The sequence below is a fragment of the Solea senegalensis genome, linkage group LG16, assembly GCF_019176455.1.
Source record: "Solea senegalensis isolate Sse05_10M linkage group LG16, IFAPA_SoseM_1, whole genome shotgun sequence".
In the NCBI taxonomy this organism is placed as follows: domain Eukaryota; kingdom Metazoa; phylum Chordata; class Actinopteri; order Pleuronectiformes; family Soleidae; genus Solea; species Solea senegalensis.
The window spans coordinates 3,376,690-3,396,788 of NC_058036.1; the positions used below are offsets into that span (position 1 = coordinate 3,376,690).

Below are 20,099 nucleotides of genomic sequence, written 5' to 3' on the forward strand. Positions count from 1 at the left end.
TTCTTTTGCATTTTTGTCTGAAATTGATCATCCTAGCTAACAACATTTTCAAGTCTTTTCCCTTTAAAATACAGTAAATTACTCAAAAGACTAATTTCCAAATAGCATTTGAGGCATTTGCACGACGACGGTAACAGTTTCCCAAAGCTGAGAAGTTGCAATTGAAAGCCAACGTGTGGTTGTTACGGTAATTTTTACTCACGCAGTTGCAGGAAACTGGTGAATCAGCGTCATTGTCGCCAGAGAGAAGATAGTTTTTTGGCCTGTTTATGGACATTAAGTGTTACTTTTAAATGTTTTATACTGTTCAAATTTCACATTTAATACGCAAAATCTGGTGTCTGTGTACTACTACTACTACAGTTTTTCTCAACAAAACTTTGTTTTTCTTCATTTTAAATTGTTAATACACTACTTTAACATACAGTAAATTGTAAATAACTGCCAGATATTATATATAGTATTACAGGGTTAGGTGTCCTCTTGTGTACCAAATAAGTGGTGTGACGTGTTGTCATCTGATGCTGTGACACAAGTTTTGATGTGTGCACGCCTTGGTTGCAACAGGTGGTTATTTAAATGACTGTTGCTTTTCTATAATTTTGCAGTTCACTGGATGTTTTCTCATTTTGGGAGCATTGTCCGTAAACCTGAGATTGTCGTGTGTGAAAATCCAAGGAGGTCCAGCATTCTCTGAAATATGATGATCACTTCAATCGCTTTTCCTCTCCACTCTGATGCTCCGCTAATCTCTGTCATGACTACATACCTTCATTGATTGGCTTACTAGACATTTGCAGGTGTACCTAATAAAGTGGCCGCAAGTGGGTTTATTTAGTATATTCCTGCATATTTTATGTGAGAGTTTGTTGTATTTCTCTCACTTGGTTTATAATTGTGGTGTGAGAAACACCTCATGTATGAATGAATTCATATTTTACTCATATTTTAAGGTCTGGTGCATAAGAATCAATGACCTCTCATGGCGAGACTGCAGACTGTAATGGCTCTACCCTCCGTTTTTCCCATAAGCACGTCAAGGAACTACAGTGGCCTTTGCATACCGAAAAGGATGTGGTTCTCCTCTTGTTTACACGGTAATCTTCCCCTCTCTGGACGGTTTGTTGTAGGAACGCGGCAGCCTCCTCTGCCCCGTACGTTAAGAACAAATGCACGGCTACAAAAAAGCAATCAGTTTTTATTTGAAAGCAATTATACGCACAAACAGACAGGGAGATTAACTCAATTGCTGCCCCCTAAATGCAACACATTCAACTTTTAACGTTATTGTTTTTGACACTAGGCCTGCTGCATCGATGAGGACATTACTTGCATCACACTCACCCTATATATATATATATATATATATATATATATATATATATATATATATATATATATATATATATATATATATAAATATATATATAAAAGTCTCCTGAATAGAAAGTGGCAGAGTACCAGTGTGCTAATAGAGGGCATCTGGAACCATAACCTCAAGGTGAGCTTTTATGTGACAAATGAGAAACTCTGGGCACTATGACCCAGCAGAGTACCCACTCTTCATGGGGAGAGAGAGGGAGAGAGAGGGAGAGAGAGACAGGGAGAGAGAGAGGGGAAATAAGGCTGTGATCAGTTGTGCTTGTTTGATGTCAGACTCTGTATAAAACCCAGACTTTGGCTTGGCTCACACATTCAGCCACAGGGGAGACGCAGCTCTGCACAACCTGTTGTTGTTGTTGTGCGCCCTACATGCGGATTATCTGTGACATCTGCCCAGATGTTGAGACGCTCTGCTCATCACTGACATTTTTGGGTTTGGTGTGTGTGTGTGGTTGCAGTTATTTAGGGGAGTTTTATTTCTGGTTTATTTTTTTTTTTTTATGGCTGGAAAAAAAACCGCAAAACTTTGGAATTCTTGCTGGGAATTGATATAGATCAAAGGCTGAAGAGGAGAGATGATTGTGCCATGTGATATGATGGGATAGCAGGGGAGAAGGCGACGTTGACCGCGAAACCTCTCACAACATGACAAGTAGTGACTGAAAAAAAAATAAAGTCATGGAGCTCCTCGTTGACGTCGTGACAGCTGAGCCGGTGAACGCCACGAACGGCAGTTTCACCACAGCGTCGTCCACGGTGGACGAGAGCGCGCAGAGTCTCGTGTATCAGATCAGTCTGGCGGTGGTGTTGTCCGTCATCACGCTGGCCACCACTTTATCCAACGCGTTTGTCATTGCGACAATCTCGCAGTCGAAAAAGCTGCAAACTCCGGCCAACTTTCTCATCGCCTCTCTGGCCGTCACTGACCTCCTCGTGTCCATCCTGGTGATGCCAATCTGCGTCCTGTACACCGTCATCCACACCTGGACGCTGGGCCAAGTCGTGTGCGACATCTGGCTCTCGTCGGACATAACGTGTTGCACTGCGTCCATACTCCATCTGTGCGTAATCGCTTTGGATAGGTACTGGGCCATCACGGACGCAGTGGAGTACTCCAAAAAGCGCACGCCCGGGCGCGCGGCGGGGATGGTGGCCACAGCCTGGGTCATCGCCATCTCCATCTCCCTGCCGCCGCTCTTCTGGAGGCAGGTGAAGGCGGAGGAGCTGACGAGCTGCAGCGTCAACACGGACCACATTTTCTACACCATCTACTCCACCTTTGGGGCTTTTTACATCCCCACGCTGCTGCTCATTGTCCTCTACGGACGGATTTACGTCGAGGCTCGGAAGCGCATCCTGAAGCAGTCCCCCAAGAAGGTGGGGAAGAGACTCACCTCCGCGCACCTGGTCACCAACTCCCCGGGCTCCGCGGCGTCCACCGCGCCCTTGCAGGGCGGGAAACACGACACCATGTCCAGCGACACCGGGTCCTCGACCAGCGAGAACCAGGTGAAAGTGACGCTTTCGGACGCTCTCCTGGAGAAAAAGCGGATTTCTGCAGCCAGAGAGCGAAAAGCCACAAAAACACTGGGGATTATCCTCGGCGCGTACATCGTCTGCTGGCTGCCGTTTTTCATTTACACGCTGGTGGTGGCCACGTGTGACACGTGTTTCATCCAAGAGTTGTTTGACTTCTTCACCTGGTTGGGTTACCTGAACTCCCTCATCAACCCCATCATATACACCATGTCCAATGAGGACTTTAAGAAAGCTTTTCACAAACTTGTCCGCTTCAGATGCTGCAGGTGGTGAAGTGAACAACGGCGCACCTTTTAGTTTTTGGATATTATACATTAAGTCCTCAAAGTGACTTATATAGAATAATATATAAGTAATATAAGTGGAGAATCATAATGAGCCTTTTTACGCATGCGGTGGAAGAGCCATCCATGTCCATCGTGGAGGTTTTAAGAGCCAGGCTCATTCAACCACACACAGAAAATGTGTTTACTTTCATGACATCAGTTTTATCTAATGATGTTGATTTAACTGAAGTCACTGATTGAGCAAAATCTCATCGAGAATGAATTAAAAAAAAAAATTTGACTAAGTGCATTATGCAAATAGAAAGTCACTGCAATTATTTGGTTAAGATACATTTTGTAAACAGCAATATGGCAAAATGATGCAGTGCAATAAAAAAAACCTCACTTATTCTTCAGATAATAAAATATGTTTTATTTTGGTAACAGACTCTATTACATCATTGGTTTTCTTTTTTGTGAAAGTGTCAATTAAGTGGCAAAAAAAGAAATGCTTTAATGATCATATTGTGCTGCTCTAATGTGAGGATGCATATGTTTGCACTGACGTGAGTGAGTGAAAATGAATGCAGCATTAGGAGGCGACTCTGAAAGCAAATAAGCAGCGTCAGAGACCATAAACTCTCTGACCAGTCAGAAATCACGTGGCCCCTTGTGTACAAATATTAGTTTTTAAGAGCTCATCACGACATTAATGCATCAGTGTATTCTGATAAATGATCAGACAGAGAGGTGAGGGACTGCTGCTGCCACTGCTGCTGCTGCTGATGCTGCTGCTGCTTCATTTGCAGAAGGACACTCATGCAGCAGAGGAAAGATTCATACACTATCAGTGTCAAACAAAGAAACTGTGGTTGATATTTACCCAGCAGAGCTGAACACTGGTGATAATTTCACTGAACAAACATTACCTTGTTTTACTCTGTGCGTGTGTGTGTGTGTGTTCCTATGTTAAATGCATATCTGTGTTCACATGTGAAATGATCCTGGCCTCACAACAGAGCTACACAGCACAGCAGTAACGTGAAATAAAAGGTTCAATTTCGCCGGGACTTTATTGTGTTCACATTCAGAGATGTGCCGTGCAATAAATGCTTTCAAGTGTGTGATTGGTACACATCTTTTTTTTTTTTTAATGCATGTCTCAGTGGATTCATGATTCATAACCAGCTGTGAGTCGAAAGCACCGCAGATAATCTGACAGCCTTTGTTTTGTTCTAGAGGCACACTTTGTGAAATCTAATAAGAGATTAGAGTTGATGGGCCCCCATAAAGGTTTACGGCGATGTGACGGTGAGAGCCAGCGGTTGAGGATTTGCTCGACATGCTGGTGCATGCAACAACACGGATCAGGGGGAAGGTTGCGTTGCCATCGCGTCACTGCCACAGACCGGATCAGAAAGTGTTGGGGTCGGTTCTCATTAAAATTTGGTCTCTGCTGTAGTGTCCCGCCCGTGGAGAGGTCAGCATCTGCTACAGTTCAATAGTCCTGTGAGGGGCAGTGTAGTGTACCCAACTGCACAGTGTTGTCACTGCACACAAACACACAAAAGCACAGCATACCCCTTGGCTTTTCCATTTATACATTTTCATATGGCTTATCGCACGTGTCGGATGAGCGCACCTGAGCAGAGCAGATGCTTCCCAGCGTTTTCTGTGGCACATAATATACGACGCGCGCACACATGAGCAACGTGGTGTCTCCTCAGGAGTAATGGACCACAGCGGTTACAATGCTCCAATATTAACTGGATTATGATCAATAGTCTGGATGTGACACTGCCACGTGAAAACACGCTTTGGCATAGAATAAGTAATAAATGCCCTGCAGTAGATGTAACATAGCCATAAATCAATGTTCTATAAAAACAAACGGATTAATATTCCATTGGCAACTATTTTAGAAAGCAGTTGATACTTGGATTATTGAGTTGCAGTTACACTGTTATCAAGTTTCTGCAGAGACACATTGAAAAACCTTATTACTATTTTTTTACCACAACACAATGGGAAAGAAAATAAATGAACAGTTTAAATGTACAAACTCTTCAAATTATTATCCGACACTCAACAGACAGAAATAAGGCTCTGAACATCACCGGTATCCACTCCATAGGTGAAAAGAAGAAGCATTCATTTGATTTGATATTCAGTGACTGATACCAACACTTGATTGGGTATCAATAAATGAAAAATGTGACCAATGATACGGAAAAGTTATTAGGGCCACGTAAGAAAATGAAAACATTAATTCTGAGATTAAAGTCAGAATCCTGAGATAAAAGTCAGAATTCTGAAATTAAAGAAAAAGTCAGAACTCTGAGATTAAAGGAAAAAAAATCAGCATTATGAGATTAAAGAACAAGTCAGAATCCTGAGATTAAAGTCAGAATCCTGAGATTAAAATCAGAATTTTAGTCTTGATTAAAGTCAGACTTTAAAGTCAGAATTGTGAGATTAAAGAAAAAGTAAGAATTTTGACTTTCTTCTCACAATTCATGCTGTTTTCTTTCTTCTACTTTTTTCTTTTATATACAAGGCCTTAAAGCTCCTTCTACTAACGTAAAAACAATGATGTGACCGGTGCAGATTTATTTAAAGAAAAAAAAAGCAGTAGAGTGCCTCTTAAAAGGCTTATTCCATGGCTATGAAAATCAAACCACTTCTATTTTAAAGCAGTTATATGTATCTCATATGTTATCCTTTCTTTTTAATACTATTCTATGGCAGCATTAAATTGCCCCTGACAACAGGGAGCGAATGATACAGAGCAAAAGTGATGTATAATGGATCTGATAAATGTTTGATTCAGGAAAACTGTTCTAGCTTAACAAACATTCTGTGTTGTCAAAAACCGATATGTTGCATAACTCATGAAGGTAACTCATCTGTACCTGCAGCTACAGGAAAACAAACCGTCCTCGCTGTTGACACAGGATGATTGCGTCGTGCAGGCAAACAGATTAATTATACAACCTTTTTATTTTTTTTGTCTTCTGCATTAGCTGAATGTGCTGCACGACTGCTCTGCTTAGGAGTGAAGGACGTCACTGATGGAACAGCTAGTGAGGCTGAACCCGTAGATAATGAACCTATAAAATATTCCTTCGCTCAATACAGCCTTGGTCAGCACCTTAATTGTAATCGCCAAAGGAAATGGAGACGCGGGAGACAATATGTGTTTGAGAAATGACCTCACCGGTGTGAAAACAATAGAGCTTGACAGGACGCAGAGTAAGTCATCAATTAGGCAACACAGAGGACCTACAGTAGGTACCGGCGGGTTCTGATGACCGCGCAAAACAAAGGTGCAGGAGAGTGTTGTGTTTAATTTGCAGGTCATAATTTGGGATTACAGCTTTCTGTCCTGCGCTCTTCTCTTCAGATTAACAGAGGCGGACACACACAGTCTCTCCATCACTGAGTTATGACGCCTTCCAGGACGACCAAGGACGCTGTAGGTTAACACCTAACCCTCTTTATAGGTCAGTCGCAACTAACAATCTATGGTTCCCAGAACCTTCTGGGAACGTTCCCTGAAGGTTCCCCCCGGAAACTTTTCCTAACGTTTCCCTAATGTTAGTTTTTGGTTGCACGTTTGGTTCCCAGAACATTACTTTGTCACAACCTTCATGCAACCTTTGAGAGAACATTGTCTAATGGTTCCCAGAACGTTCCCATAACCACCTTTGCCACAACCTTTATACAACCTTCAGAGAACGTTCTCTACACTCCCCTATGGGTTACGTATAACAATACATACTGTTTACTTTTAAACCTACAGTACCTCCTATACCAGAGGTCTCAAACTGGAGAATTATAATATGGTCTCTCATGCATGTAAAACACTGGATCTTTAAAGGGTGTAGTTGACTACTTATGCTCACAAAGACTCAAAACACCTCCTTGCTTTGTGTATGTATGTGTATACTGTATATGTACACCCATGTGTATTAAATTAGAGCCATCGGTCATGCGTGCTCTTTTCATGCTTCACCAGCGGAGCCACTGCCACAAGCGGCTTCTCTGCCTTCCCACAAAACGGGGTTAGTTTAAAGGCTCAGAGCACTGTGTGCATCTGATTGTGCTCCAGCTCACCTACACAGTGTGCGCGTCTCTGCCTTTTCATAAACTGGATGCCCCTGTGACGCTCAAATTAGAGAGCACACTAGGAAATGATTTCACCATAGCGACGATCCAACCGAGTGGCCGCGTTCACAGTGTGGGACCATCAGTCTCACCATCAGAAATGGAGCCTGTGAATCTATCACACTCAACAACCAACGCGAGTGAGTTGCAACGTAGCAACGTATCACCATATTAGGCATTTGTGTCAGAGACAGGTGTGTGTGTGTGTGTGTGTGTGTGTGTGTGTGTGTGTGTGTGTGTGTGTGTGTGTGTGTGTGTGTGTGTGTGTGTGTGTGTGTGTGTGTGTGTGTGTGTGTGTGTGTGTGTGTGTGTGTGTGTGTGTGTGTGTGTGTGTGTGTGTGTGTGTGTGTGTGTGTGTGTGTGTGTGTGTGTGTGTGTGTGTGTGTGTGTGTGTGTGTGTGTGTGTGTGTGTGTGTGTGTGTGTACTGTTCATATACTGTGTGTGCATCAGTGGTAGCGGGCGCTCGGTTTCCACTGTGAGAGACGAGGGTGTCCTCCGTGTAACTGCATATTGTTAATGTGAAAATCACTTACCTCGTATCATATCGTCCCATTTACTCTGAGGTGGAAAGAGTACTGTAATATTCTACTCAAGTAAAAGTACCACTATTTGGATAAGAGTTTACTTAAGTACAAGTAAATGTACTGGTCTAAAAATGTACTCAAGTTAAAGTTTAAAAAAAGTAGCTTGTTTCAAATTTAGTCAGAGTAAAAGTTACTTAGTTACAAAAAGGACAAGGGAACACAAATATCACATTAATTGCAAACCTTTTAAAAACTAAAAGGTTTTTTACTAAAATAAAAAATGTAAACACATAATGTGTCAGTCAACATGGGTCAAAGGTCTTTCTCACTCACTCAGGGACAGTAATTAACGCCAATTCACCTGTCCTCATCACACACCTGTCCTAATCACTCACCTGTCCTCATCGTTCACCTGTCCTCATCGTTTACCTGTCCTCATCACTCACTGGTCCTCATCGTTCACCTGTCCTCATCACTAACCTGTTCTCAACGTTCAACCGCCCTCATTGTTCAACCGTCCTCATTGTTCACCTGTCCTCATCACTCACTTGTCCTCATCGTTCACCTGTCCTTCACGCTCTACATAAATAATTCCAAAATGTGATCTATAGTACAGATACGTAGTTAGTGACAGGTTTGGGCAGATACAGTGTCTGACTGCGTGAGGACTGACAGTGCACAGTTAGTGCCATTAAAGAAAAAAAAACACCCTTAAAGCAACGATGTAGCCAGAACTTCTGAACATGGAGCTGTTACTAAACTTTACCTTTATAACCACTTGCTCTGGAAAATGATTCCATTGATCGCGAGAGGGGCTTTCAGGGCACGGACAAAATAAAAGACCGGTGTTACACAACAGCTTCATTTACTGACTTTCACTGAGTGTCGGGTTATTGGCTGACATTTGTGCTGCTGCAGAATGAAGCGGCTGCTCAGCGTTCAAGCACACTGAACTTCACTCAGTCCTCGTTAAGAAGCAGCGGGCGCAGACCACTGCGACCAGGAATATGACAGGGCGGCCGTTCCAGTGTTTGGATTGTAGTAAAGGAGGGTTTCTTCTTGTGACAATCAAGGATATAATAGTTTGGGATTTTTCATTAGTTTTAATTTGGTTTAACACTGACCAAGTGCATTTTGCATCCCCGTAGTTATGCGACGGTTTGTGCTATCGGAAAAATACCAACGTTTTTTAATTTGCAGGTCATAATTTGGGATTACAGCTTTCTGTCCTGCGCTCTTCTCTTCAGATTAACAGAGGCGGACACACACAGTCTCTCCATCACTGAGTTATGACGCCTTCCAGGACGACCAAGGATGCTGTAGGTTAACACCTAACCCTCTAAATGTCCATCTTTATAGGTCAGCCCCAACTAACAATCTATGGTTCCCAGAACCTTCTGGGAACGTTCCCTGAAGGTTCCCCCCGGAAACTTTTCCTAACGTTCCCCTAATGTTAGTTTTTGGTTGCACATTTGGTTCCCAGAGAGGAGAGAGTTGGAGAAACACCTGTTCATAGTTTCCGTTTTCTTGGCCTGTTTTTGCACATTGAGAAACACCGAGTATGACAAAATATTTTTTAATACTGTTCAAAATTGAAATTTAACACTGTTTGTGTGCAACTGCAGGGTTTTTTCCTCTAAAATACATTTCCTTTTTTCTTCATTTTAAATTGTTGATACACTATTTTAACATGCATGTAAGTAACTGCCAGATATCGAATGTTATTCTGGAAAACTGGGCAAAAGCACTTACTCACAGGACATTTTCTGGCTCCTTTATGGTTAAAATAAGCACAAAAAAAAAGTCCAGGTGGACATTTTGAGCCTTAATGGGTTCAAATTAGGGTCAAAATGTGTTAGGTGTGAGAAAGTAAATGCTTAGTTTTTAGTGTTAGTTGTAGTTTTTATGGAGTATTTGCCGGGTGCATGATGCAATAAGGTCATTAAGTATTGTGCCATAAAAACCCAGCAAATGATGCCATTTTAAAAATGTATGAGGACAGATGAACAACCACCATCCCTGAATCAAATACAACTGCGCTGTAAGTGTGCAGTTACGTAAGAAATATAGCCAACAGACTAAAGACACACATGAACATAACATAAATAAAAATAATAAATAACCCTCATGAGACGCATCACATTGTTTGTGAGCTCGGAGGCTCAATCTGAGGAAAAGCATTCTAAAACCCAATAAAAGACTAGAGGTTTGATTTAATGAGATGAACCAACTCAACCCAACAAACTACATCACAGAATGTTGTTCCACATTGAAAACAATTACAAATAAAAAAAAACATTTTTATTATTAATGAAAATACCTTTCAAAATTTGCCACCACACAAAAATAATTAATTACAAAATGATTATGTATGAAATGAATGTAGAAAACTACAATTTGAGTTAGTTTTGTAAACACACAATTAAGTTTCAGTGAGTTATCCTTTCTTTTAAACTCTAGTTTTTATTTTTATTTCAGTTAATCAGGTGACAATACAGAGGCAAAAATATAATTTTTCATCCCAAGTACAAATGCACGCAGTAATCAAGCGCTATAACTAATGGAAACACTAACTAATAAAAACATCACATATTGGATTTACTGTTTCATCCGGAGCCTTGACTTAACATGAATGACGGCTTTCCCTCACCTGGGGATAATTTCCATTTTGTTTATTAACCTTTTGATATTAAGCACTGGGATGGAAACTTGACTAACATGTTTGTAATTTCCCATTTTCACAAGCAATAACACCACAAAATGTCACCGGAGCTATTAGCATGAAATTTGCCTGACACAACCTAATTCAGCCTTTTTTTCTCTCTCTCTCCCTCTTCTCCCCCCTCGACTACAAAGCCCCGAGCGCGGTGTCACTCTAACAAACAGCTTTCGCCTCTCTAACAAGCTTCCTGCTCATGCCTGACAGTTTGACACAGAGTCATTCACCTCGAAATGCTGATATTAACCTTAAACACCCACCACCAGCTATTTTGTTTATTTCTTGTCTCGCCTTCAAAGGACACAGAGTCAAACAGTGAGGATCAATGCCAGTGTTAAAAAAATAACACGTCAACCAATCGGTCAACAATAGGTCAGATTTAGAAGCCTGAGGGCCCGTCCACACACAAACAGGTTTAGGTGAATATGCGTACCCTTTTTTTTTTTTTTGCCACAGAGGCGTTACGTCCACACGGAGATGACGTTTTAGGGGAGAAGGTCTCGAGTGTGTAAATTACTCACATATGTATATATATGTATATAGTATGTATATGTGTATATGTGTATATATATGTATATATACATATATACATAATATGTATGTATGTAGACAGGTAGGTAGGACAGTAAGACAGTTAGGTACACAGTGGACACACCTTCTCATTGAATGTTTTTTCTTTATTTTCATGCCTGTTCACTGAAGGCATCAAAACTATGAATGAACACATATGGAATTATGTAGTCGTTTAATATCTTAGATTCTTCAAAATAGCCACCCTTTGCTTCAATTACTGCTTTGCGCACTTGGCATTCTCTCGAAGAGCTTCATGAGGTAGAAGATTGGTCCGTTTGATTTTGTATTTTATTTATTTATTAGTTTAGTTTATAAGCCACTTTTTCATGTGTCATTATTGGCTGGCAGTAAACAGAGAATATCATCTTTGCTGGAGAAGTCACCAGCCAAGTAAAAAACACATAAACCACATTCACGATAAGCAATAATAATAATAACATATCACAACAATTAGGCTGCAACACATAACCACAAACAAATATTCTCAACAAATGTAAAACAAAATCAATAATAACCTTTTACCTCATGAATCTATATATTCTATCTATATCCATAGTCATAAATTCAAATTATATGGATTGAACAAAGTCACTGCTGAATATTAAAATGTGATATATAAAAACACCTGGACAAATATGGAATAATAACGTTATGAGGTATAATTTTGACTCACTAACTGGTTTCCTCCGGCGACGCCATAAAACCTGAAATGACACCTGGGAAATTATTAAATGAAGCATGAATTATTATATGTGCCAGTGTGAGATCATATGGAAAACACTGCTTCCAGTGAGACAAAGTGCAGCCATATGAGACTCACGGCGCCATTTAATCTGTAGTTCAAACAGTGGCTTTTACCAGAGACTCTCCATCAAAGCCCCCTCCTCACACTGAGCAAACGTAACCACCAATCGTAATAAAAAATGCAATGTGCTCTACTTATGATCCGTCCGTCCACCTGCAGCTGCTTATCTGGGTCAATTTCTTCACATTCCTGAGGTTCAAAAGTTCATACTTCCCAGAGACCAGTCCAGTCTTTCTGAAAGGAACAGACCTGCAGCTCCTGTGTCCACAGGAGGTAAAAAGTGACATATTAATAACATATTGCAGACGTAAGATGATGCAGATTTTTACTACATAAGATTAAAGTCAGAATTATGAGAACAAAGGGTCATCATTTGGACTTTAATCTCAGAATTCTGAGATTAGTGGGAGAAAAAAAGTCATAATTCTGAGAAAAAAGTAATAATTCTGAGATTAGTCAGATAGAAAAATCAGGATTCTGAGATTAGTCAGAGAAAAATGTCATAATTCTGAGATTAAAGTCAGAGAAAATGTCATAATTCTGATATTAAAGTCAGAGGAAAAGTCATAATTCTGATATTAAAGTCAGAGAAAAAGTCAGAATTCTGATATTAAAGTCAGAGAAAAAGTCATAGTTCTGAGATTAGTCAGATTTCCGTTGACTGGTTTCTGGCACTGAGGGCGAACATGGCACAATCACTGCTGTGTATAAGTCATACAACACACCTTTAAACTGTGTGCCTCAGTATAGACGTGTACACGTGCTGCTTGAATAGCGTAACATCAGTCATCATCGTCATCATACAGAGAAAACTCATTTCACTTTCACATTCCCTGAAGAAACACTGGAGGTGGAACTGACCAAAGCTCTGCTGTCAATGACGGGCAGCAGCACGGTTAATAATTTATCATATTTGCAACGTGTAGACCTATGAAGATGAATTAAACATGCTGTGTGGAAAACATGTTGTACATCCCTGGACAGGTAGAAGTTGTGTGACGTGAACAATGAAACGGTGTCGACAGTAGAAAGTACGACAAGGCTAATTGCATTTTTTGTCACAATTTCTTTGTTAATTATGTGTAAAAGCTCAATGAGACGTTGAAATTGAGGGCACTCTTTGACTCTCATCCATAATACGTGTGTTCGGTGCAGGTTTGATAACATGAAATGGATGTAGTCCCGGTCTCTGTGCTGCCTCAGGTGTGGATTAATATGTTGGGACAGAAGTGCCTCGCCGGTGTCAATCGACCTGACCTCCTTCTCCTCCTTCTCCTCCGCCTCTCGCGTCTTTGTTCACCTGTGTCTCCAGGTTCATCACCCTGTGATATCTACCTCTCACTCTGACTTCCCTCCACCAGGCCTTGCTCTTTGCCACTCCATCACTTCTGCGTCTTCGTCTCATCCATTCCCCATTTTCCCCTTTAATTCCTTAGTGCCATTTAACGCCCTCCCCGTGCCTCACTTCCACCTTTCCTCTATCACTGCCTTCCCTGCTGCTTTATTCTGTTTCTACAAGATAAAATGAAGTCTGCCCACTGGGAACATGATAAACAGGCTCAATTTCGCTGGGTACCAGGAGGCACGGTTCCACCCTCCTCCTACCAGCATGGGAACGCAGCCTTTTAACTTCTCTCAGCTTGGACAAAAGGCCTCCTGGGCATGTTCTGAAACCTCTTATGCAGAACAAAGTTATGACTGCTTTCTCTCTGCACGTCAACCTCTCAACTACAGAGAACATTATAGTCCCTCAGAAAGCCGACGGCCTTTTTTCAGCTCTCATTGCATGTGACGTCTCAAAGAGCTCATTTTATTTGCTGATCTTCAAGTCATTCCGTGTTAGATGTTTTCTCACGGCCTGTCCGGCAGTGAAGGTCTCCAGTGTGTATTCAAATCATCCGGGTCCTTTTAGAGTGGTAGCAGCTTTTAATATTACATCAAATTGGTAGGCACTGTATATAGGTGTAGGTAGGTAGGTAGGTAGGTATACACTACATAAGTAAGTAGGTATATAGGTATAGGGTAGGTAGGTATATAGTTATAGGTAGGTAGATATTTAGGTGTAGGTAGATAGGTAGTTATATAGATATAGGTAGGTAGGTATACATAAGTAAGTAGGTAGCTAGATATAGAGATATGGGTAAGTAGGTAGGTATACATTAGTAAGTAGGGGTAGGTAGTTATATAGATGTAGGTAGAAAGGTATACATAAGTAAGTTAGTAGGTAAGTAAGTAGGTAGTTATAGATAGGTAGCTAGGTATATAGTTATAGGTAGGTAGGTATACGAAAGTAAGTAGATATAGGTATGTCGGTATGTGGTTGTAAGTAGGTAGGTAGGTAGGTATACATAAGTGAGTAGGTAGGTAGGTAGGTAGGTATATAGTTATAGGTAGGTAGGTATACGAAAGTAAGTAGATATAGGTATGTCGGTATGTGGTTGTAAGTAGGTAGGTAGGTAGGTATACATAAGTGAGTAGGTAGGTAGGTAGGTAGGTATATAGTTATAGGTAGGTAGGAAAGTAGGTAGTTTGGTATACATAAGTGAGTAGGTAGGAAGTTATATAGATATGGGTCGGTAAGTAGGTATATAGTTATAGATCGGTAGGTCGGTAGGTATACATTAGTGAGTATAGGAGTAGGTAGGTATTAAAATCACCTGTGTGCATAGTTAGATAGATGGATAGATATATTAGTTGGCACATAATCACTGGTGAGCTTTAACACAAACAATAATCAACATTATTTATAGTTCAGTTTAAGGAATCAAAGACAGGCCAGTGTATTTATGATGTGCTTGTGACGGTGAATCAACATGTTTTCCATCTTTTAGGTGTTGATTCAACTTGCTTGGATTGTGAGGTGCACACACACACACACACACACACACATTAAGCAGAGCTTTTTTTCCTCCCCCTCCAGTTCTATTAGTGAGAGCAGCAGATTGCAGCACCATCTTTCATTCATGTCACACACTGTTCAGCTCAGAGTATATAGCGGTTATAATTTGCACTCTGACAGCAGTTATCCAGAGTCATTTTCCACCACTTGTCATTAGCCTGAGCCTTTCAAATGAATCTCACCAGAGAAGTTGTAGACGAAACCTGCTGGGAATTTTATAGCCCATATCATTTCACATGTGGCCTTTTTTTTAAACTACAGATTAAATACTTTTATGTTGTGAATTTTCCATTTTCAAAAGTCACTCAATCATCATCTGTTCTTTCAGATACTCTTCCCCTCTCAACAGCATTGTCTCAAACAGTCACACATAAAAAGTAAAACACGGGAAACCTATGAGCGACTGCCATGTACGACGGAGTATTATATATTATAAGTCGCAATATTAGGAGAATAAAGTCGTAATATTATTAGAATAAAGCCGCAATATCACGAGAATAAACTCATAATATTAAAGTATTTTATAAAGTCTTATATTACAAGAATAAAGTCATAATATTATGATTTTTTGAAGTTTATTTTCATAATATTACAAGTCTATTCTCGTTTCTTCTACCTGTAGTATTATGAAAATCAACTCAATCATTATTAGTTGTAATATCATTACTTTTTTCTATTAATATTACAAATTTATTCTCGATAATTTAATTTATACTCGTAGCCATGGAAGTCAAGTAAATGTTATTTATTTTGCCCAACATCACAATCACCGTTTGCCTCTAAGGGCTTTACAGTCTGTACAGTAAGTGATACCCTCTCTCCTTAGACCCTCACATCGAGTGAGGAAACTCCAAAATGAGTTGGTAAACATTAAGAATCACATTGTCTGATGTTGGCAGTGAGGTTGTTCCACAGTAAGTGGGCATGATGGGAAAAAAGCGGGCGAGACCAAGTGGAGGAAAAGAGGTTTTATATGTTAACTTCTACAGTGAGATAATGGTGACCCCCTTTTTTTTTTTTATCTGCACATGGTTTTGACCCACATTTGTGTTCATCCTTAGACCATCAGAAGTGACACACTTTTAGATGCCCTGTGGTTTAAGAACACACACACCTCTCACTCTGTGACCTACCTCATGTAGTAAAGTCTGTGTGACTCTCCCTCGTGTCTTGCTCCTGGGTTTGTTCTCCAGAGTTCTGCATGGTAGGTAGCCGTCTTGGATCTTAGTGTTTATATGCGCCCATACGTGCATTTGCTTCAAACAGCTGAGCTTTTGCCACCTGATGGGACAGTTTAAGCTGCTGCCCCCTGGTGTTTGGTGTGCAAACCATGACTCTTTTAACCCTATTTACATGGGAAATGTTTGCCACATAGATATTCATCTTATAAACATTGTGTGAACAGACCAGCAGTATTTTTATTTTAATTTTTTACTTCTTTTTTCTTTCTTTTTTCCTCAGCTGTGCGTGAACTCCAGCACTAGGTGACACAGTTAATGTATTCACATGCACTTAAACTCCACACTGGCACTTTCACTGCTGCAGGTCCTGCAGAGTGGATCACACTGATAATCAGCCCAGAGTGGATTTACCCAAAGAGGAGCATTACGACAAACATGTCTCTAATATTAGAGTGTTAGGCCCCGGGCGCTCGTCTTCCTCCACTCTCTCAGGGAAGGTTAAACCTGGGACTCCACTTTAACGCACTGATTTTTATGTTGCCCTGGAAAAAAAAAAAATATGAGGCTTTCTCCTGCCTACAAAAGGCAAATATGTTCAAATTACAAAAATATAGCAGTAACGCACAACAGGAAGACGTTAAAAGGAAGTTAAAGGGGAGCGAAGTCACTGAAAATACGTCTTAAAGAAGTGAGTTTTCAAGAGCAACTCAGGAGCAGCAGCAGCAGCAGCAGCAGGACTCGCAGACTTCATTTCCTCAGGCAGGTCATTTAGGAGCCATGTTCACAAACGATCCGTCACCATTTGTGTCAAACTACATGTGGGAAGAGCGAGCAGTAAGGAGGCAGCTGAGGAGCTCGGAGTGTGAGAAAGGGCTTATATTTCACCAAACTCTTGACACGGGGATTTAAAAGTCAGCAACAAAATCGTGAAAATAAGTCCTCAGACCGTCAGGTAAATAGTGTAGGGTAGGAAATAACAGGGTGTGTTTTCTGGGTTTCTGGCAGCAGAGTTGTGAAGTTCAAGCCGAGTGAGGGATTTTGACACGAGTGAGTGTTGGTGATGAACGCATAAACAATGCTCGATACATATTTCATTTACATGGCCTGATTTTTGAGATGTTTCTGAGCTGGTGGGAACAAGATCTGACTCCTGAAGTGAACGTGAGGTTTAATCAAATGAGAAATAAATACACAGTACGACAAAGATAAGACTAAATGATAAATGATCTGCTGTGTTTTTGATGGTGTCATTTGTGAACCACTGTATGAAGCTGTTAACAACACATTCATATTGAGTCAATTCAAAGATATCATTCTCCAACTGTGTAATGTGTTGGATACAAACAGACCAAACATGACTCGGCTAAAATGCTTTTGCAGATTTTTATTTAAATGCTTACAGTCTGTACTTAGTGACGCATATTATAGCATATATAGGATTTTTGGATTGTATCGTAATATTATGAGAATAAAGTCATTATTGACGATATTATGGCCTTATTCTTGTAATATTATGACTTTTTTTTAATATTACCAGTTAATTCTCATAGTATTACACGTTTATTCTCATAAGATTACGACTTTATATAGAATCTGCCGCCAATATTATTCCAATTCAGTCATTTTTGAACATTTATGAACCACTGTATGCTGCTGTTAACAACACCTTTGTGACCTCATTCTCCAACTGTGTCACAAATATTCACAAGTAAACATGACTCAGCTAAAATGCTTTTGCAGATTTTCATTTACATTCGTATAGTCTGTGTATAGTGAAGCGGGCGATATATAGGATTTTTTGACCGTAACAGATTTTACATATTTTTACATATTGATATCTGATCCATGTAGACTATAGCGGAGTCGGGAATCGAATCCACAACCTTCAAGTTGAAAAACGACTCATTCTACCATTGAACGACCATTTAGAGTATAATCATAAATCATATAGAATCACAAATAAATGTAGACTTTAATAGAAATATGTAATGTTGTACTATAGCACATCAAATTGTGTCACTTCCAGTTGAAATGTCCATTTCTTCCAGAATAACTTTGTTAAAATAGTGTATTAGCAATTTAAAATGAAGAAAACCAAAAAGTTTTATTGAGAAAAAAACACTGCAGTTGTACACGTACATGTACGGATTTTGAAATTTTAACATATTTAAAATAACATTTATTTGAGTCTTTGTGTCACTGTCCAAAATCATTTATTTATTTATTTATTTATTTATTTTTCAATCCCAACTTCCTCTGTTGTTTTGTGTCTCAGAGCCACTGTCACTGATGAGTCGTAAATGGACAGTTAATGATGCAAAATGCCTCTGCATTAAAGCGGTGACAGTGAGTCACATTCAGGTGCTTTTTCGCCCCGTCATGAAATGACCCCGTATGACAGATGGCAAACACCACTCTCCCTCTGCTGCATTATTTCAACTAACCTCTCTAATTGGACAATGATTCGAGTCACCAGCCAGTGGGCGAAGGTCAAGCTTGTCTGAATAAAAACTGTGGTTAGAGACTCACACAGGATTTGTTTGTCCTGGCAAAAAAAATATCAAAGTGCCTCATGAATATACCAAAAAAATCCATAATTAATGCACATGGCAACAAGGTTAGACTGCTGTCATGCATTAATGATGCTAACCATTCGGCAGTGATCACTGTTGCGATTTCAGCTTAACAACAAGACTGAATGTCAAATGATGTCTTGACCCTCGACGTGAACTTAAAATCTCCTGGACGTGACCCTGGCGGTAATCTTCAGGGGGATTTGGGTCAGGGTCATTAACGGATATAGTTACGTTTGAGTATGTCACAAATGAACTACGATGTACATTTACATCTCAAAGAAAACCTCAAATGTAGTACTAACCTTTTTTGGATACTTTTGATGAAAAACAACAAATACTCTCAAAAGATCACAAAGACATGAAGTGAACCTGCCGGTCGAGTAGAAACTGAGCCGCCATGGCATCACTTTGCAGCCCTATCTGTCGCCACCACTCAAACGCAGCACCGACGTTCGTGCTAGTCTTGGATCGCTCTGCATCGGCCGCTTTCTTGGCAGTAGCTTTTCCCAATAAAACACATGTTGTCGTCGCCTTTGCTGCAGTGGCGAGCATAAACTCTGGCGTTCTCTTATTTGTGGGACAATGCTTTCAATCCCACATGAACCATTTGTATGACAAACAATGTGGAGTTTTTCTTGCTATTACATTACTGTAGCAGCTGCAGAAAACACTGTCCAACCATTTAATGGATATGAGCCAAACTGTTTGCGGTATAGACGATCAGTGTCTTTCAGTTTGGGTTTAAATTGCTCATTTTCCCCCCCCCATCATATCCAGTTGCATCATATCCGGTGTTTTTATTTCACAAATAAAGCTTTAAAAGCCTGCTGTGACAGTCCACAGCACCACACCGCGCGGAGGCAGAGTTAGAGATTGCTCTGTGTTTGCGGCAGAATTATGTAGGTTAGTGTTTTTGCCAACACTCTACAATGTAGTTCAGGGTTGAGTTTACTGTCATAAAATGGCGGGTGGATGGATTGCGTTGCTTCCCAGTCGATTTATTCACTGCGGCGCGTCGTTCATTTGCTCCTAATCCTCTTCGCAGACGCCCTCACGTGCCGTATCACCACACATGTGGAGCAATAAGTTATTCTGATTTATCTTTAAAGTATTTTATGCTGTTGCTACCTCAGAAGCAGATTTTTCGACAGTTTTTGCTTGTTTTCTGAAAGCTGAGAAGTTGCACGTCAAAGTCAACATGTGGTTATTGCGGTAATCTTACTTGCGCTGTTTCAGGGAGCGAGGAAAGAGTTGGAAAAAACGCCTGTACATAGTTTGCATTTTTTGGCCTGTTTTTGCACATTTGGACAAAGACTCAAAAGATGCTAGTGTTAATATGGTTTATACTCTTTGTAGTGGCTAAACCCCAGCTTAAAGCCACTGAGGGGCTGCAGGACAGGCTAAACTTATTAACGCGCTTGATACGCTTTCTTGTACGTCCAATGAAATCCAGTCCACACGCTTGC

At 40.4% G+C, this 20,099-nt stretch overlaps 1 protein-coding gene across 1 annotated transcript; it reads left to right on the forward strand.

Annotated features, from left to right (window-relative positions):
• The first annotated feature begins 1,709 nt into the window (after positions 1 to 1,709).
• Positions 1,710 to 3,484, forward strand: htr1b (5-hydroxytryptamine (serotonin) receptor 1B). The gene has a single exon (XM_044047846.1). It carries the CDS (start codon positions 2,062 to 2,064, stop codon positions 3,193 to 3,195), a length of 1,134 nt encoding a protein of 377 aa, XP_043903781.1. The 5' UTR covers positions 1,710 to 2,061; the 3' UTR covers positions 3,196 to 3,484.
• The last annotated feature ends 16,615 nt before the right edge of the window (positions 3,485 to 20,099 follow it).

Coding starts and splice junctions, on each gene's coding strand:
- htr1b (XM_044047846.1), top strand. CDS start 2,062: ATGGAGCTCCTCGTTGACGTCGTGACAGCTGAGCCGGTGAACGCCACG.